Raw genomic sequence first — 21,468 nt, forward strand, 5'->3', positions numbered from 1 at the left:
ATTTTGAAGTATTTTGCGAGTTGGCTCTACGGGTTATTTTTCTGCCCTTGAGGACTTGATTAATGGAGTGTGTGTGTGAATATGTACTAGAACTATGTATACTGTTGGGCCCACATGTATATGTTCTGTACAAATCTAACAATATAATTCTTTTCTGGAGAAAATAGATAATAGTGGCAGAGGGAATATTTGTTGCAGATAAACATTACTCTGTTTTTGTTCTTTTTTAAATGTATTTATGCAATCTATCTGAAATCCGTTTATAGGAATAGCTCCTTCTGAAATGGTATTTTATTTTGGGAAGTGAATAAATACAGAGAAAATACAAGCTGAAATGTTTACAGAAAAAATACCCAATATAGAATTTATTTTAACATGTAGCAGTATGCTTCTATGATGTATAAAAGTTTCTCACTTTTTAAATTATCTCATCACCAAAGTAAAATCACTGTAAGCTTAAAATTACTATTATCACTGTCATTCCAGAATTGTTATGTTGCTTATCATAGGAGGATTAAGAGATGGCTAATGGTTCCTTCTGCATCCCCATGTTGAATTGTTTGGTCAGTTTTTATTACTGTGATGTAAATGCATGCATTTTAAAAAGGAAAAATCCTGTATGTTTGCCTAGCTGGCACTTGAGGTTCAGGTTGTTAAGACTGACCTTGTTTATTTTATGTTTTAGACTCTCCTTCAAGTAAACCCTATTTTTCAAGCTGCCATTGCTCTGCAAAAGTCTATTGAGTCTGAGAATAGTATTGTCACTCTATGATCTTGTCTTTTTATTCCTAACCAAGTAGTTCAATATCTTCCCTGAAGGAGTGACTGTTGTGACTTCAGAAATGCTTGAGAGCTATCTGATCAGTTGTGGCAGTGACATCTTTAGTACTTCCTTTGTTTTAACCTGCAAATATTTCTTACTTGGCATCATTTTGACACTTGCAAAGAGTAGGCTAGAATTAATGACTAACCAAAATTCCTTAAAATCTGCCAAGTTGACTCCTTACCCCATCCCCTTGCTGGGTAAAGATGCTTTTCTCTGCATTTTTCTTTCTAGGGATGGAGTAGGAGGAGCTGCTCTTTGTGAATCTTGCAATCTTGCTAGTTGATTCTGACAATAAAGGCAATAGTACTTTGGGTTTTGTTGGCGTGCCCAAAAGATGCAGAACTGGAAGTAGTGACTACAGACCTTGTTGTAGGTAAACTGAAAAGTTTGCTAAAAACCTTGCCTACCTCTCACAAAGTATTTTGCCCATTTTCCTTTGGATTAGTTTGCTGAACTGACTTGTCATGTGGTCGCCCGATTGTTAAATCTGATGAAAAAAACAATGGAAGTCCATGGCCAGACAGTTGGAGGAGAGAGGATGGGACCTTTCCTCTCAGCAGGAACCTACAGCTACATTAAGTTTAATGTTACATGAAACTGTACCTTGAGGTAGTGATGTCAATTTGGGGGCAATTAAGGCTTTCCTATCTACTTTGCTACCTCTAAAACTTGCATATCCTCTTCCTCATCCCTGTTAAGACACAGTAGAGACTCGCTGCCCATGTATCTTCTCAGCAGTTATGTGACCACCTGGAAATTGAAAAAGAATTTTGGGATCTGCTCTGTCAGAAAATGAACTGAGTTAACAGGAAATGTGCCTGTAGCCTTGGGAATAGTGTATACCCCAGTGTACCTGCTAATGGGGAACATATTTCTAATATCTCTAATATTTCTCTGTCTTCCAGGATTTTTGTTAATCTTCTCCTACTGGATGTCATGATATGTGTGCTTTTTTTCTCCTTTTGCCAGATAAAGCCTGCAGTGCATGCTCAGGCATGGCAAGAAAAGGTTGAGGGTGCTGATGCAGTGGTGGGGTTGAAGAGGAGGATGTATGGAGTTCTCAAGGCAGAAAAAGAAGAGTAGGGAAGGAAAAGGAGAATTGCTTTACAATATTTATTTGGGGAGAATATAGGGAGAGCTTGGAAAATATAATTTTTAGTAATTTTAAAGCTTGGGCAAGATGCAAGGTATTGTGCCTAATTACACGTTAGCAAGAACCTTGAACCTGCATTTTTTCTGCACAATGGCAACAAATGGGTCAGACATTCAGGTCACACTGTGGAAAACCTAAAGATCTTTGGGCCTGAACTTCTTGTGTCCCAAGAAGAAAGTAAGAAAGAGACTTGAAGCAGAATTTTTTGGCCCAATTTTGAGCCATAAAGAATATCAAAACTCTTGAAGAAACAGTAGATGTTCTCGTCATGGCCTATCACGTATCCTCTTCTGCTATGTAAAGTTTATAGATGCAAAGTGTCATGCCAGTGTTGAGGGATGCAGAGGCTACTGTGGGAAACATAGAAGTATGGCTATGTATAAGCAAGAGTCTGTTAGATTATGTTACACTTGCAACTGGAAGATGTGGAGAAGGTGCTTATGGCATTGAAGTAGCAGGGGAAAGGAACAGAAGACAGAAGCAAGAAGACTGGCATCCTGTGTAGGACCCAGCTTCTCAACAAATTTGTTCATTTTTTCATCTTTGGGATGATCCATCCATTTTCTCCAATCAAGAATTATTTGTATCCCTCAGTCTTCAAAAATTTATTTTCAATATGCCTGGTATACAAGGAAATAGCTCAGAAATTTCCTGGTAGGAATATCTGGCCAATAGCAGATAATCTGGCCCATTAGTATTTTCAGTTGTGACTATTAATTTTGGGGAAATGTGAATCCAAACTTTACCCATATCTTAACAACTGTTAATTTATGTAATGCTATGTGTAATCATTACCATTTATATTTGTTATTTTTATGTAATTATAGAGTATATTTACTGTAGCCATGTCCCTGTACAGACATTTTAAAAATAAAGGCCAGATCAAGAGTGCTTAGGATTTTTTCTTAAATCGGGGATTCTTTCAATTAGATCAACAGAGAGAGTTAAGCAACCTCTAAAATGTTATGGACCTACTTGCTAACATCAGAAGCAGGGAAGGGAATAGCAAGAATGGTTTGAGAGCAAGCTGGTATTAGATTTTGAAGGTGCAGCAGACTATTTGGTGACTGGCCTGTATCCAGTGCTTAAACGAACAACATTGTGCTGCTGCAGAAGAGAAGAGGTGCCAGGTGCCTTGTGGGGGTTACCATGTACTGCTGCATAGTCTTCAGGTATAAGGCTTCCTCTCAAGTTTTTGGAGTTTTGGAAACCCCTTCTAGCAGGTGTTCCAGCATAATTGTGAAATAATTGCCAAATCTGTCATACTGAATTATCTGTACACAAGATAACTAATTTCTAAATGAATAGCAATGCTGCAGTAGGGAACAGGCTCTGCAGGAATTCTTTTTTTTTTCTGCGAAAAAAGCCTTATTTTCTCTTTGCACAAGAACAGGGTCTATTGGTATCTCTCAGATATGTTAGGCCTCTTCTGGTTGTTTTTGATTTATAGGGTATACTACTTGCTCCTTTTACATAGATAGAAATTGAATAATCAAATGGAAAGCTCAGACTAAAACAAAAATATTCACCTTTTAATCAAACTTAAATCTGGAGAATTGATTCCTCCAACTTGCAGTAGGAAGGGACTTCATCACTTGCTGCAGTAGGTGCTTCATGTATGCAATTACCTTAGCACTTCCCAGGTTCTTCTGCTGCCTCTTGCTGACCTCGCCTTGATGCTAGTGACCTTAGGGAAGTTACAAACGTCTTTCCCCGTTGTAAGCAGACAAATGTTCTTAAGACTTCAGAGAAAGGTGTTTTCCAGGAGCTTGCAGGAAACTTTTTTTTTATCTAGTGAAGAGTTTGAGGAGTTACAATATCTTATTTTTGGTTTAATACTGAAAAGGAGACTTGGACCACTCATAGACTGATAGTGTGGAGTCTTTTTTTTAACTAAATTTTTCTAGCTTGCTACTACTTTAGAACCATTTTCACTAAAACTGGACCCATTCAGACCTTCTACCTTCATGATCAGAATTAGAGACGTGTATTCTGGCATAGTCTCCTACAGTGTATTTTTATTTATTTATTTTATTCTGTAATACTGTAAACTTCTCACCATTCCTGAGGATTAGTCTGCTGCCTACCTACAGGAGAGGAGTAATTTAGAAACTAGGTAATATATACTGAAGACATTTCAACCAAAATGGACGGAGGAGTGAAGGGTGATCATGCAACTTCATTCAGAAAAACATCCACTGGATTGGGAGTGTTGTGTGCAAATATTTTAACACTTTGCAGGCTCTCTGTGACCTCTTGATGATGTTGCTTTGATTCTTGAGGCCCGAAGTTACAGTTAGCGCACTAACTGATTGCCTGTTGGAAGCCAGAATGATTACTGTCACATTCGTCTGTTTACACTGCAGAGGGGTCTCGGGAAAGTAGCTTGTAACGGCACTGCGTGCAGTTGATGCTCTCTGTGGCATCCTTCGCAATGCTTGTTCTCGCAAGTGCGGGAGCGCCATTTGCCCTTTACATCAGTCAGGTATCTGCTGCTAGATCCACTTGCTGTATCTTCCAGTTACTGTTTTGCCTTTCCAGTTAGTTCTGAGTTTCGAGCGTAAATAGTAGACTGCAAATGTTTGCTTTCTTCACTGAATGGCCATTCCAGCTATTCTAATACCATTCCAGCATCACCTGCTGTTTGTGTACACAAAGCCCCCAGTACTTTCATAAAAGGCTATGAGATTAATCAAGTTAGGGAGAGTGTTTAATACTTAACAGAACTTTTATCTTCAAGCTATCTGAAATGTCCTATAAGAGACAATAAGTTAGCTTTCATAAATAGAATATGACAAACAGTTAATTGTCAAAGCTTGAATGTCCTGTTGCTGTATTTGATGTAAAGTTCTTACTGTTAGCAAGATAACAAATGATCTGATTGCGATGATGATGAATGTGTTAGATACACAAAAGGAAAACGCAGTAAAGGGAGTAAGTGAAATTTTCACTTAGAGCTCTCTGTTTCATTGAACAAATGTACTAGTTTGAGCAAGATATCATCTAACATAAATACCTTTAGCTGTTCAAAAGTTAGAAACTTAACTAAAATATTTGGATTCTTAAAGATACATGCATATCTCGGTATATGCGTATGTATATACATGTATACACATAAATGTTTATTTTATATGTATTCAGAGATATATAAATATGCCTTCTGGTTTGGGGCTTTTAGAGTGTTAATTTTTAAACATTTAGAATTATGAGTCACTCTTCTATAAAAAGAGAACACAAGCAAGAAGAAATGGGACATGCATTTTTAAAGAGCACTTCTGCCTTCATTTCTGTTTAGATGTCAGCTGAATTTGCATGTAATAACAGTTCCAGTAGCTGGAGTCTTAAAAACAAATATTAAATATTGCAAGAATTGTGATGAACTGCATTTGGCAGCAGTGCTTCATATTTAGATCGTATAATAGCAAGTATGTAAAAACCTATATTCTTTCTAAACTTTGTGTTGCAAATGGAGGGGAAGTAGAAGAATCAGATGAACATTTACAGAGAATTCGGGATACTGTATTTGTTACTGATGGTTACATGAGAAGTGCTTTTTGGTTTCAGATTTGACTTGCTCATTGGTACAGTTTGAATGCAAAGCTGTTCAGTATATTGTTTTGGCAGTAAGTGTTTAATACTTTCTAATAATGTGAGAGCTTGAACACTGATCCAGTCAAGTAATGCTTTCATATCAAAAGTGTAATGACAGCATAAACACTGAAGCTTTGAAATTACTTAGCTACAAAGTCTTTTCCCCAGCAGCCTAGTGCCAAAGCCACTGACATGCTCCAGTCTGCCTTTTAGCAGGGAGACTTCTCCAGGCTTTTTTTTTTTTTTTTTCCTCTAAAAACCCCCACCTTTCTATCCCTCTACAGTTTAGTACTGTTGTATCAAGAAAGGAAATAACTTGCTGTGACTTGCTTCAACTTTTGGCCTTAGCATTGTGTTATTGAGATACAGAGCAGTGCAGATGTTTTGAAATGGCTATTATAAAGATGTTCCACTTAAATCCCACTTTGACAGCTTTATCTGGAAAAAATGTACACCAGGAAAATATTAAATCTCTCAAATGCACTTTGAAATATTGGTTACTATTTTAAAACAAAAACAGCACTCCTGAAGAGTGATTTGTGTGATCACTTATGTAGCTTACATAGCTACTACTGGTATTGCAAAGATTTCAGGGAGAAAATGAAAGCATTATTCATTATTTATCTTGGGGATATGTGTCAGATATCTGCTTTTTACAATATGTAAAAGAAAACATGCATGGGGAGGGGAACAAAAGTTTTGTGATGTCTCCTACCAATTGCCAGCACTTAGATGTCAGACATTCTTTTTTTTTAATCTTCACTCTTATGAAGGGAATTGCTTGAATTGTTTTATGTACCCTGTTTCCTGTAATTAAGATCAAAGCTATTTTGGGAGGTATGGGGTAAAGTTATATACTGTGGACTCATTTTTAGAGGAATTTGATTCTTGTTTCCTTTTATAAAAATTCGGCATTCTTTGTTCAACGGTAAGCAAATTATTACCCAAAATTTAAGTGGCAACCCAGCAGTTGAGTTGAAAGATATAATTTGGAATCCGATTACAATTTGCCTGTGTAGACTAAGCAAGTTCAGGTAAAGACTTAAGATTTAATTATTCTTTAGCTTAAAAAATAAAGCTTGCATGTATTCTCATTAATGTTTTAAAAATATTATTGCAGCTGTGTTGGGGTAGAGGAGCACCATGCTGTTGACATTGATCTATACCATTGTCCCAACTGTGCAATCCTTCATGGACCTTCTCTAAGTAAGTATGGGATATTCAAATTTTATTTTACACTTATAATCTGTTTTGGCTCCATATACAATTGGAAAAGACTGTTCAGAAGAACGTTGAAGATGAATTTGATCATTTAGCAGGTACTGATTCTGTGTGACTAATTTTGAGCTTTTTTCCTTGATCTAGAGGTGCAGATACAATCAAAAAAACACAGCTGTAGATTAGAGAAATCAAAGTACACAGAGCTTGAAGAAAACAATCTGGACTTGATTGAGAGAGAACAAAAATTAGGGAATCCTCACCAAAAAAAAAAAAAAATAGTGCTGACGGTGATGCTTTATCCTCCTGCATACATTACATGTTAGTAAAATAATAATAATTTAAAAAATTGATGGTTCCCAAAGACTGCATATTTTAATCATGAATATTATAAAACCTAGGAAGGCCTGAAGAACTTTGAGAAAATGTAAGAATTTGCCATCTTACCTTTCTTGATGAATTGTAGGTATATGCCAAAAAAAGTCCAGTGAAAGCTGAGAATTAGAACTTCCTCCATTTTTTTCGTTTATGTCCTTGTCACTTATCCAACTCTGAATTCCAGGTTTCTGATATGTAAACATATTTCCATCAAGTTTCTTACGCAGTCTTACCAGTTGCCAGAAGACTCTATCAAATACAGTGGCAAGAGAGACCCCTTCTTTAGTTCTCCTTTCAGTAGGTACATTTGCTGTAGAGATCTGAAATGGAAAGATGGTAACATTGCACTTCTTGGAGGAAAAAAAAATTAACATTTTTTTTGTCTTTTCATAACTACTGAAAGGACACTACTTTATCCAACTTCTAGATTTTCCCCATGACTTCTGTTCTCGAAAGGAGGCAAGGTAAAAATTCATTTCACCTATCTAACAATGAATTAAGTTTCTAAGTTCAAATCTGAAAAATGTCTTCATACACTGTGTCTTGTGCTCCAGGCACTGAGTCATGGTCATGTTTTTTTTGTTTGTTTTTTTTTGTTGAAGACAACATAATGATTTATTAGTCATCAATGACTAAGTTCTAGAATCTTTTCAAAACTGAACTTACCTTACCATTTAAAAATAATAAGTTTAAAACAATTGCATCCTAACTGGTTAGTCTTGTGGATTGTGATTGAAGTAATAAAGTATCCCTTATTGATGTAATATCTTGTATAGTATAATATGTAGGTTATACTTAATACCTTTAAAATTCGCAGCCTTTAGGTTAGGAGCTAAAAAGTAGGATAAATGCTGTTTTACATGCTTGTAGTTTTTAGGATTCTGATTGCCTTCATCTGTTAAGAATCTGCGTGTGACTTCTGTAAATCAGAATACAAATATCAGCTACATTCTTTTCCACTTCTCTGACCGTTTTTCCTGTGGAACAGGAGGATAGGGCAATGAGTAGAAGGGGAATACATAGGACTTTCAGAATACTAAAAAAAGACCTAGTAAATCTAAAACTTATTTTCCCTGCTTGATTTGGCAGAACCAGTATGCTTCACCATCCTCGTGATGCCTGTAAATAGCCTTTCTTGCATGAAGAGGCTTCTAGCTCTAGCAACTTGACAAGTGAGATAAGCGTGATTTTTGTATTGGAAGTCTTTTTAAAGACAAGAATCTGTGGTAAAAATTATCCTTATTGCTTCATATTGCCTCAAGTGAGTAGATCATTTAGATTTAGTAGAAGCTTCAGATGTACCATTTATCAGCTCAAGCAGAGGTGATGTATTGAAATATGTCCTCATCTGGGATTTTATTAGTTGTTCTCAGCTATGCTGTCAGAATCAGGTCTATTATAGTTTGCAGTTAGGGCATCTACTTATTTAAATGTTGAGAGAGACTGATAAGGTGTCAGGACTTCAAATGTTGTGGCAATGCTCCAGAGTGCTTCAGTCATATGAAATTATGTATATAAATACAAAGAGTGTTTTTTATTTACCACGTCATATCTTTTCTACTAAAGGAGTTTTGAAAGAAATCAAATTCATCTGTGTTCCATTTAAGAGGGCAAGTATATCTGTGATTTCTGCAGATGTGTGTGTATAATCCCATCTAATCAAACAAGGTAGTACAAAGTAATTTCCTGAAGATATACAGAAAGATAAATTTCATACTACCAAATAGTTATTTTCAGCATCCTACAAGTTAATGAAGGAAGAGTTCCAATACTCAAAACTACTGTATAGTTAGATGTAAAGATCAAATTAAATAATAACAATGTTATCTGATGTATTTTTTGTATTGCAACCAAAATTAAATCATACTCTTGTGCTGGAAGAGCAACAGTTTTACAAGGCCTTTATTAAGCATCTCTGTAAAATACCAAATAACTAATCCTGAGAAGCTTAAAACAGAGTTTAAAAACAATTGTAGTACATTTTGGAGTTCTCTTGGCTTATTCACTCTGGAGTCTTCATATTATATTTTGTTATTTTCAAAGTTATCTCAGTGATTCTTAGGTGTAAAAATATGCTCTGTTTACATGAAAGCTGAGTGTCTCATGTTATCACTTGGCTCCAGAATCCAGAGTTTTAAGAAAGCACAAAGTACGGTAAACATTACTAGGACTGTGGTTGTCAGAGTGTTAATTTTTTCATCTGTTTTTACCTTCTCAAATTCTGTTACTAATCCCTCACCACCACTCTCTCTCTCTATATATGGTTTTTTTGACTGTGGTAATAACACCAGTGCTTGATATGAGCTGACTGTATATTGAGATGTTGTACCAGTCTTCAGAACTGCTATTCTGTTGTTTCCTTCATGTTCACTGTAATTTTTTGGTCTTCCCATGCTAACACTCCTCTTGCACTTTTGGTTACTGAGTATCATTTGAAGGACCTCTTACAAGACTCAGGGCCTCATTGTACAGATGCATAGGTCTTGAACCCCATTTAAAGTTTGGCATCCGACCTCTCATGCAAACAGACTAGTAAGTGTGAGAAGGCAGGGAATAATGTTTGCCTAAGCTAAAAACAGTTATTGGCCCAGTGTTTTGAATGTGTAAGGAATGTAATTTAAAAATAACTTTCAGCTTGCTTTTCATGAAAATTCCCAACTCACTCCTTTCCTTTTACATATTCTCCTGTAATTCTCTGGTGTACTTTTGGTGTGTATATTTTAAATGTTGTCACAGTGGGTTGTTCCTGAGTTTTCAAGAATAGTGAGGGTAAAAGCTTTCCTTCCGCTAGTTTTGAGTGTGTGATTTTTTTTTTTTTTTGGTTATGTGTCCATTTCAATTTACACAGAAATTTTGTTTTAAATTTGAGCACAAAGATCCATTCAGTTACATTTTTTTCTTGCAACTGTTATTGTAATGTCTTAAGGGATTGTAAAAGCTATGGAAAATAATTTAGAGAGATATATAAGAGGGAAAATAATTTTCATTACTGTTCTTTAATGTTTTCTTGTTTATAGAAGTATGATACCTTAGCATGTGCTAAGTAGAGAAAAAGAGCTATTTTAACTTCTAGTCTTTAAATGTTGTAAAGACAGATTTTTAAAAGTTGGTTTTGTGCTATAAAATCTCTTAAACAGCTGTATCATCTTACAATTTTAATGAGCTGTTATAACAGCAGTGAAATTATGAAAAACTACCTTGTTACAAATTAGCATTAGCCACTAGTTTCTTTTATTATTATTTACAATTGAGAAAATAGCTTTTAAAACTTAATAAAACTTGGCTTCATTATTTATGAAGTTTTACTATTATTTGGATAACTGGCTCATTAAACTAGCTCTTCAACACTGATTTTCATGTTAGCAAATAGCTGTAAATGTCAGTTTATTCTACTAAATGTCTTCTAAAGGGTACCATTTGCCACTTATAGGCAGTAGCTTACCACGAGGAATATTATCTGTTATGTGTAGTGATTATAAGATGTCAGTTATTTCTATATAAGCAACTGGTATTTCTGTGGAAGCAGCAGTGAAGCTGCTTTTTTTTTTTTTTTTTTTTTTTTTTTTTAAATCCCCAGCATCATGTTATTGGTAGTTCTGTTTTCAGTATTGCTAGCAATTCTTTGAGTTTGGGCACATCATGATGGTTAAGGATGAGCTTTTTCATAAGGTTCAAAGTTCAACTTTTATTAATACAGTTGTTTAGGTGGGGGTTGGATTTGCTTTGCAGGCTGTTTTGTACAGGCCTGTAAGACACCGCTTGTGCAGACAAGTAACAGTAGCTTTCCTCTCCTCCATGTTTCCTCAGCAGATGTAATTTCTGCTTAATACTGATTGTTAAATTATAGAGCTGGCCTCAGTAAATCTTCTTGGGGCAGACTTTTAATAGCAGCTATTAAATACAATGGAGCAGAGCTTGGCTTAGTTTTGATTTTTGGGAATAACTGAAACATGACCTAAAAATTACTGTATGCTGCTTATGTTTAATTTCTTGGTGTAGTAAATGGTATGCTGGTATGTCAGCAGAAGGGCAGCAAGTTGAGCACCATTAGAGGTTCTTCCCCAGCTGATGAGATAGCAGTCCTTTTTGCTGAGGCACCTGTTGGGAAGGTAATTGGGATTTTCAGCCTACTGAATGTTTCAGGACGAGTGACATAAGTTTGTTTGTATAGACTGAAAGTGCTACTGAGTGCATTTTGCTAACTAACAGGTAAATGATCTAAATGAGAGCTTCCTTTCAAAGTACTAAGTTTGTGTTCCGTATACATGAAGATACAAAATGATTGGTTGGTTAAGATGAATTAATGAAATATTCATAATGAAATAATTCATAATGAAAACTTGAAGGCAGGTGGTAAGCTCACCACAGTATCATAAGCCACTTTGTCCTCTGATGCACTTCAGGCCAAAAAAGGTCAAATGGGGAGGCAGCGTACAACTTGGTGTTTTTAAAAAAAAGGGTGGTTTTTCATTTGCGTGTCTGTCATTTGTCATGAGGTGACCAACACAGTGATTTTTATGAGAATGTCTAGTTTTTCTTTGGCCCTGTAAGTATAGGGAGATGTTAAATTCGGTTTAGTTAGTATTGCGCTGTCGATATCAGATTCCCCAGATTGTAATAGAACATTAGTTTATCCTTTGTTCTTCATTAATGTTTTGTGAAAGTGCCAAGAAGTTTCAGACAACTCAGAGATTCATTATTTTGGGACATTATGTTTGTATGTATGTATTATGCCTGTGTAATAAATATGGTACCTACCCGAAGTAGTTTACACCCAGAGTTGTTTTGGAGACATGAGCAGTGGATAAAAGAAAAATTCATTCAGAACAGAATAAGGTGGTGAATAGTAGTAATAGTGGTACTATCAGACTGAATATGGGGGTGTTCATATGGTGAATAGCACAGTGGGGTTAGTTCTTATTGATTCTGTGTTAATACATAAAATGAAGCATGTGGATCTTGAAGAGGTAGGATTTTTCTGTTTATTATAAAGGTCTGAGCATTAGGAAACTAAAATTCTATTTCTAGCTTCGCTGTTGACTCTGTCTGTAATTTTGGACGTCTTTCAGGCTGCCACTGTTTATTTCCTTATATTATGCTGCACTGAATGTGGAGTCTTAAATCATGGTGTATAATGTGCATTGAGATTCTCAGCTGGAAGGAGCTGTAGAAATGCAAAGGATTACTGCCAGGCCTGCTGAAGATTTCATTTGCTGCAGATAGGTAGAGTGTCACCTGCATAAACAATAAGGTTTGATCTTAGTAATGTGATTGAAGCGTGTCTGGTTCACTGATGGAATGACTGCTAATCTGAGCCATCCGATTTAACTAATGTAAAGCCTTCTAAAATACCTAGTGAAGAAGAGGAGGAACTGGCACAGACATGACTACACAGAGTTGGATGATGGTTCCAAACCGGTCCAGGCTGGAACACGAACCTTTGTTAAACAGCTGCGGGCTCGCTCTTTCCCAAGGTACAGAAGTTCACTTAGACATTTTGGTGAAAAAATGGAGAAACTCTGTGGAATGAGTGTGTCTAAGAAGAGCTGACTTCAACATTTCTCCGCTTCAGAAAATAAAAATCTAGGATGTCTTCCTCTTCCTCTAGAATTTTTTTTTCCTTCTCCCCTACCCCTGGGCACTCCCTGTTCCAGAAGGATACGTTTGCCTTTTTCATGCTGTAACTTCCCCTGATCAGTTTTGCACTGAGACATGTTGTCCATCAGGATTGCTACAGGGTTGGTGGTTGGGTTTTTTTGTTGGGGGGGGGGGGGGGGGAGTTCTTTTGGAATGCCTTAACTGTTCGAATATTGTCTATTCCTCTTGACCAGGAAAGGAGAGACTGGGAAATAACTCCCCAGTTTGCCTTCAGATAACATAGAATATTGACATGAATTGATAGTCTATCCATTTTCACATGCTTCGGAGGAAAGTGGATAGACTTGACTGCAACAGAAATATTTTTATCCCAGGTTGTCTGTGGATGGCTTTCTTACTGAAACATAATGACTTATAATCCTTTAAAGGATTTTTGTTGTTGTTATTAAAAGGTATGTTAATGTTTTCTCCAAGAATTCCTTTTCCCTGTCTTTTTAAGCTATTGCCTTCAATCGTATGCAAAGGCTGTGAGTTCCCAGGTTATGCACGTCAATATATGTTTTCTTAATAGTTTAAAATACGTTGTCATTGTCTTCTAGTTGAATGCCCAGTCTAATAACACTGGGTCCACTTCTTTTGGATTCAGATGCATCCATCTCCCCATCCATCCCCTCAAAAACAAACAAACAAAAAACCCCTGAAAAGGTAATGTAATTATTCTTCAGTAATGCTTGGAGGAGAGTTTTTTGCTAATACTTTGTTATTTCTTTCCACCAGTGCTGATGAAGTCATTTTGAAAATGCATGGCAGCCAGTTGACACACAGATATTTGGAGAAACATGGGTTTGATGTTCCAATTATGGTTCCTAAATTAGATGGTCTGGGGCTCAGACTTCCGCCACCAACTTTCTCTGTTTTAGATGTGGAACACTATGTAGGTAAGGGTCACTCTAGAATATGTGCAAATGATTCTGTCTATAAAGTAAAATAAATATTTGCACAATTATAAGAGCTTCAAGTGTACTAAATATGTATTCTAAATTGAATGCTTCTTACCAGCAGACTGACAAAGAGTAAAATTAGACTGATTTTGTTTGTGGTAGGTATGTGACAGGAGTACACCCTTACATTACAGTTTTCCAACATGTTAATTATGGCACCAGCTAAATGAGGAACACTGATGTGTTTGTTCTGCTACATATTGTAGACCAATAAAATATAATGATTTTCAAGATTGTTCTCTTTGTGTGAATTATATGAATCACTCTTAGGATCAATAAAGGTTGATCACTGGTCAGGATATTTTAAAATGTTTTGGGGTCCATAAATTGACACTACCTAATGAAATCCTTTTTTTGGAAAGCTTCCCACCTCGACCTCCTTTCGTAGGAGAAATACAGCTTCTCCAGGATCATTTCCTGCTTATCAGTTCGTCTGACAGTCTGTAATCATTTCAACCTCATGTGAGTGTGGAGCACAGAGAGATCAAGACTGAGCCAATTGCACCATGAAATTTCCAGTAGCATATAGTGCAGTTGAGAAGTCTGTCTGTGTATGGCCTTGTCTGTGTTCCTGTGATAACCTAATATAATGAAATGTGCTAAAAGCAGGACATGTGTCCATTGGCATTTTACAATGGCAACAGAACAGAAGAAATATGTAGTATATGGAATGTTGTTACCATTATGATGATGATAAGCTAATTCCCTTGTATGATGGCATTCTGCATCAAAGTGTAATTGTCATTTTGATATTTCTGAAGCTTTTCTTTGGAAAATGGCCTATTCAGATTCGGAGGGGAATTTAATCTTCCCCTTCCCATACATGTATTTTGACCTGTCAGGTTCTTCAGTTCAGGGAAAATTTGAAATTTCCCCAATCTACCTTTCTGTTATTGAAACCAAAAATAAGAAAACTGAGTAAATATTATTCCAATTAGAATTTACCAGGATGATATTAATCTGCAGTTTTGAAGTGAATGTGTTTATAATGTGTATCTGGATACATTCCAGCATTCCAAACATAATTTTTTAATTTGACCCTTTACTAACTAAATAGGCATAATATAGTTACTACTATAATGCATCTTTACTTCTTTCTTTATTGCAAGACTGAATTATAATTTAATTATATAAGGAAATGTAGGACTAACTTCAGAATTAGTTCTAGTGCTTTAAACTGTTCATTAATCTGCTGTGCTGATTTGTTTTTGATTTTTGTGCTGCTCCTTTTCCCCTTTTTCTTGGTTAAAGGCTGTCTCTTGCTTGTCTAGTCCTACAGGGTTGTTGTTTTAAAATACGCCATATTTAAACCAATCCCTGTCGTCTTCAGAAATGAAGCATGCTCGTGACTCAATTATCAGTGAAATTACTTTATGCTTAAAAGTTATGCATGTATATAAGGTATTTTTGTGTTTAGAATGTGTGTGATGGAGTACCTGCATAGTTTTCAATGTTGAAACCCATCAATTATGGCACAAGTTCAGTGCAGATTACTAAGAATTACAACCTGTGAGCCATAGGATTCATTATTTGTAAAGAATTCTCAATGGTCCTTGTGTTAAATATTCAAGTGCTCTGGTGATGATTATTAGCAAGACAGAGGAATAGATCTGCCTTGATAACTTTCTCTGCACTAGACTTTCCAATGTCAGCCACAAACCCCCCCCCCCTTTTTTTTAAGCTGATTGCTGTCATTCTGTGTTGCTCCCTTTTCTTTCTGGTTAACCACTGAAAAGAAGGACATACTTCTAGACTTTTTTCAGTTCTGTCCTTAACTGACTATAGGAGTTAAAATTAGACCTAATAAGAAATTGATTTATACTTACCTATCTCTGTTCCAAGAGAATGTTGATTATAATGGAGTTTTTGTTGAGAAATGGATTGGTAAATGCTGTAAAAAAGTTAAATTTCTCTTAAAAATGGCTGTTTATCTGTGATAAGATTAAGCAAGTCATCCTGTTTTTCACAGGTGGCGACAAAGTGATAGATGTAATAGATGTAGCAAGACAAGCAGACAGCAAAATGAAGCTCCATAATTATATTAAATATTTCACAAATCCTGACCGACCCAAAGTATTGAATGTGATCAGCCTGGAATTCTCAGACACAAAGTGAGTGTTGACTTTAATTTCTGCAAAATGAAAAGTTGTTTTTGCTAAGGTGAACGGTATGTTGTAGGAGTATAATAACTGTAGTAGGAAATAAGGAAGCTGCATATTTTGTTGAGACAGCTACTGTGTTGTAATACAGGTTTAAAAACAATTTTATTAATTCAAAAGTAATAACGATGTAGGAAACGTAAGCATTTAAAGTTGTTGCTTTAAAAAGGTGTATTTTAGTCTTCATTTTATTTATTTCATCTATTTATCTATTTATTTATTTTTAGGATGTCTGAATTGGTGGAAGTTCCAGATATTGCCAGAAAGCTTTCATGGGTGGAAAACTATTGGCCAGATGATTCTGTCTTCCCTAAGCCTTTTGTTCAGAAGTATTGTTTGATGGGTGTCCAGGACAGCTATACGGATTTTCATATTGATTTTGGAGGAACATCAGTTTGGTACCATGTTCTCTGGGTATGAAAGTTTCTTGATTTTCTTTTTTTTTCTTTGAGTATGTGAAACAGAATTTACTCAGTGTGCATCTTTCTGCTATGAAAAGAACTGGCATTCAGGGATTCTTACCTATTTTGAATGAAATTTTACACTTGAGATGAAAATGAATTACTGATTGTTGATGCTGTACTTTTGTGCTCTTATTTTAACATGCTGTTGGTGGCTTCTAGACTGTAATTGGTGGACTGATCATTATAATAGCCTGGTAGGTGGGATGGTGAGGTTTTAGTATGAAAAAACTAATGCAATGAAAATCAATGACATGTTCAACTTTTTATTCTTTTTATGAATTTTGTAAACAACGTAAAAGAATTTAAGTGGTTTTGTTTTATGTTTCCTCATTTGGCATGTGTGCATATATCCACAAATTGTTTATTGAACCTGGAATTTTTCATTGAAAAGTGGTGGGGTTGTTTAGTTTTTGTTTTCCTTTTTAAATCATAAGTCTCTTCAATTTGCATCAGTCTCCAGCTGAGAATGACTGATCACTGTAAATCTAAGGAGTAAATTATTCCTTAATGTTACTTAGTTCCCCCCCGCTGGTTAGAGTGTAACATTGACTAAGTTTTTGATGGATGGCAATTGTGAAATACTGTTATGTTAATAACTAGGAAACCCCAAAGTTCCATAGTGGAAATACAGAACATTGCCATTTAGACCAATCTATTGTTTTTGTTACAAGTGACTCCAGAGTTGTACTATGCCTCCAACAGGACCTTAATTTATTTGTTTGATATTTTTGTTCAACAGGGTGAGAAGATATTCTATTTGATCAAGCCTACTGATGAAAATTTGGCTCTGTATGAGTCTTGGAGTTCATCTGTAACCCAAAGTGAAGTATATTTTGGGGACAAGGTTGACAAATGTTACAAATGTGTTGTGAAGCAAGGACACACTTTATTTGTTCCAACAGGTAAGATTCATAGGACTTAGGTGTTTATATTTAATCCCCAGGAATTAAAGGTGTCCTAAAATGGAACATTACATTCAAAATTTTAGGATAAGCTAAAAATTGATAATGAGAGAGAACAATTTAAATATTTATACCTTGAAAACAAATAATTAGCTCTTTAAAATTGCTGACAGTAATTACAGCTCTTGAGGAAAGGAGTGGTGTTTGTTACCCAGGTATAAGACAACAAATAAAAGCTCAAGCTGGTTATCAAGGAAAAACTGTTCCAATTCATAAAGTTCACACTCTCCACCTTTTGGTCAATATCCAGACTGAATTCTTCTCTTAATTTTAAAATACAATTTCTTGTATTTTTACAGTTTGAGAATCTTGTGAGACCTATTAGGCAAAATTATTGCAGCTTCTAGCCTAATAAATAATACACATATACAAAAGCATTACATACTTTTCTTATTCTGTAGGCTAGAAGATAAAGAGTAGAAAAATGTTTTGCATTTTTGTTTTTTGGCTTCATACAAAAATTTGTCCATACCACAACTCTATCAGCCAGAAATGTAATCTGTGTTGGAGTATGTGGAGACTCTGAGCTTTAAAAGAATTGCATGAAATTGTAAGCTTACCAAAATGAAAATGTCCCTAAATAAATTTGAAGAATTTATAACTAAATTCCTATATGTTATTTCCTTTTATTAATAATAAAATGATTTTTGTAGATGCAGAGTTTCTGAAACTGTGGAATTCATAAATTCAGTGCAGCAGCTTTCTTTAAAAAAAAAAAAAGAGGCATAGTCTTTTCTCATTTTCTTATAAAAATAAAAATAAAATTCTCCCAACCTTCATCTGATAGCATCTGATAAATGATGGCACCTCTGGATCATAAGTTGACTGTGCTAATGTAGTGATTGATTTAAAAGGATAATCCTAGTAACAGTTTTTAAGAAAAGAGAAACACCAAGCCCAGGTAAACTTCTTTCCTATATACCTCTTAAACCCCATAAACCCAGAAATCTTTAATGTATCAAACAATACTTTGGCAATAGAGAGAATGCCAGTTAATTTCCTGTATTTTCATTTATCTAGCCCATCCATATAAATACTTTCTTAAGGCTTGTACTGGGAACCATCTTCCTTTTTCTGGGAAAGGAAGCTTTAAGTACATGTAGAAGTTGAATGATGCACGATTCTATTTCTAGACTGAGCTGTGAAGATTATGTTCAGTTCCTTACTCTGTCACGGACTTCCTGGACAGGTCACTACATTTCTCTAGTAGCTCAGTTCTCTACCTGTGAAGTTTACTGTTCTAGTTCATGGCTTGTCCAGAATAAATATTTATTGTGGTCAAGTACTACATGGTAAAGAGCTGTATATGTACTTAACATTCTAGAACCTCCAGAGCTCTTTAAAACCATATATTTTTGACGAGGAATGACAGTCATTTTCCATTTATCTAAGTGTAAGGTCCTAAACTATGAAGAAAGAAGGCAGGATATACTCACAGAATGAGGAACTTCATTGTAATCCACAGATCTTTTGAAATAGTTACTGCTTCCCAAATAATCAGCAGATTATTAAAGATGAGTATCATTATTTATATTTATGACTTGGAGTATGGCATAAGAACCAGTAAAATACACTAGCTCTTCAAGACTGATGTTTAAGAAATGGGAAATTTTGTAAGACTGATTAAAGGATTTTTAAAAAGCGTGTTCTTTAATGGAAAATATTTTTGCCATTCCTGCTGGCCATGGTACTACAGGATCTCATAATTATTATATGGTCTCTGAAATATGTTAGGAATACACTTGTAGTTTAAAATTAATCTTGCATGTAGATGAATAACAGCTATTGGTAGGCTCTTGAGAATCACATAAGTATAATTCAAGATTTCCATCTTAATTAATGATCAAATTGTTCTGTTGAAAATGTTCTATATGGTCTACACCAAATTCTCTTACTTTGTTGCATAGACCGTTTTCTAAGCTACACCATAAAAATAGCAAGTAGGAATATGAAAAAAATGGCATCCCTTAGCTGATACTGCTGTGCCAGAAAAAAGCTTGATGTTGATGAAACTGCAACAAGCTTTTTTTGTCGGTTTAGCCAGTATCCGGGGAGACATGTGTATGATAGGCTGAAGTACACCTTCTCCTTGGAAAGTCAGAGGTATTCATATACTGTGATGATGAGAAGAGTGGAAAACTGAAACCATATTAACAAATGCAAAATCCATCTTCTCATACAAGGCAGTCTGCGCTTTTCAAAGAACAGCAATAAAACCAAACAATTTATAACTGTAAGAAAAAAAAAAAAAATCCCTTAAATTCCATGTGCCATTGTATTCTTCAGTTTTTCATATACCATTCTGTGACTTACATCCTTCGTAGGCTACATACTAGGCATGTTGCTTAGTCCATGTAATTGCTAGGTTTCAGGTCCTTCTGTCTGTGGTACCATACCAACCAGAACTGGTTTTCTTAACTGAATTTAGGGTATGGTTTTAATGGTAATTAGAAATCTATAGTTGCTTGTGATTTGGGCTGATCTTGCATCAAGTTGAGGTCTTTCTGTATTTATATATGCTGCCTATGCTTGATCAAACTGAAGTAATCAGCAAATATACGGTCAACTGGTCTTTTATCAAAAGATCATCTGTATGCATGTAAAATCAGAAGAAAATCTTGGAAGAGGAACCATGGATGTGTGTAGATATATACAGTTTATTTGTGTTAAATCTACACAGTATAAATCCAACTGTTTTGAATTAGGAAGCTAATATTGTATGTTCTTTCGCGTACCTATTTGAAATTCTCCAGTAGTAATCAGCCAGATTGATAGCTTAATGTTGGCCATGCAGTTACCATATTGAGTTGTGGAGTTCAAGAGGACAGTGTTTCAATTATGTGACAAATTAGTATAGTCAGAGTGCCTAGTCTGGGTTTTAAATTGATTATAACTTCACTGGAAATAGAATGATTATATTTAGAATACTTAGTGGAATTACTTCTGAATTCTTATTTGAGATACTTAAATAGTGCTAAATGACTCTCTTATATGTTGTGCAAACAGTTCAGTTACTGTAAGCAACACCTAAGTATTGAAAGGAATATAATTTTTTCACTCATTTTTACTACATTATCTTTTGTTCAGTCTGTTCTTTCTCTCCTGACTTACTTATTTTTCTTGATTGGTGGGAAAACTTTGGGGAATTTTTTTACTTGGAAAAAAAAATAAAGAAAAAACCCCACTGATTTTTCAAGTTAAAAATGTCTTTAAGATCTTTATCTGCTTTTAACTGCTTTAGAAAACTACAGTTGCACTAGATTTCAGAAAGATTTTATAATCTTCTTTTTGTTAAAATTGAGATTGTTGGTTCTTAGCACAGAATACAAATTTGTATTTGCTTTTTTGTTTCCAGGTACAAAATCTTGTTATGTGTGCATATATATTAAGTTTCAGAATTTGTCATTTCAGGCTGGATTCATGCTGTGCTCACATCTCAGGATTGTATGGCTTTTGGAGGAAACTTTTTGCACAACCTCAACATTGGCATGCAGCTCAGGTTAATCTCAGCTTTCACTATATCTTTTCCTCCATAAGTAGGATATTCTTTCAATGGATACTTTTAGTCATGCTCTTAATCAGGATCAAATGGGTACAGGCTCTGGAAACAGGCCATAGTGGCATTTTTAGTTAAATTGTATCAAGCACATACTATTATTTCACTTCTGCAAAGTTTGTTTCAAAAGCAAAAGGAAGGGTGCACATAAATTTAACTAAATCAAAAAAAAAACCCAAAAACCTTCTTTGGAGATTAGTATAAGTGACTAAATCAAAACTGAGCAAGCCCAGGTGTGCGAAACTGAGTTGAAAAGAGCATCCTCGAGTCAGCATTGCTCTAAGGGCAGCTGTATTAGTTTTTGTCCAAGATGTGGAGCTGTCTTCTAAACATATTGTTTTTATTTATTACAGTGGAATCCAGATAAAATTCCATCTGTTAAAAGATCACACATTGGGTTTGTGTCCTAGTTTTATGAAGTCCAACTTTATTCTTAGAAGTGCAGCAGTCAAACTTGATAAGGTCAGAGCCTGGATGAGACCAGAGTTCAATCTTGTCCAAATGTGGTCTTGTTGGGATTTAACTATGTGGTACTTGAATTGTTTTGTTTATCATGGCCATG

At 35.3% G+C, this 21,468-nt stretch overlaps 1 protein-coding gene across 2 annotated transcripts in view; it reads left to right on the forward strand.

The window, feature by feature from the left end:
• Positions 1-21,468, forward strand: part of KDM7A (lysine demethylase 7A) — a 65,319-nt gene that overhangs the window by 18,866 nt on the left and 24,985 nt on the right. For both annotated transcript variants that reach the window (XM_067308011.1, XM_067308016.1), the window contains exons 2-8: positions 6,691-6,776; positions 12,523-12,640; positions 13,542-13,702; positions 15,735-15,876; positions 16,152-16,338; positions 17,128-17,290; positions 20,762-20,849. In XM_067308011.1, coding sequence (XP_067164112.1) covers positions 6,691-6,776; positions 12,523-12,640; positions 13,542-13,702; positions 15,735-15,876; positions 16,152-16,338; positions 17,128-17,290; positions 20,762-20,849 — 945 coding nt within the window. The remainder of the gene's footprint in view (positions 1-6,690; positions 6,777-12,522; positions 12,641-13,541; positions 13,703-15,734; positions 15,877-16,151; positions 16,339-17,127; positions 17,291-20,761; positions 20,850-21,468) is intronic.

Source organism: Apteryx mantelli, chromosome 1 (assembly GCF_036417845.1).
Source record: "Apteryx mantelli isolate bAptMan1 chromosome 1, bAptMan1.hap1, whole genome shotgun sequence".
Lineage (NCBI taxonomy): Eukaryota > Metazoa > Chordata > Aves > Apterygiformes > Apterygidae > Apteryx > Apteryx mantelli.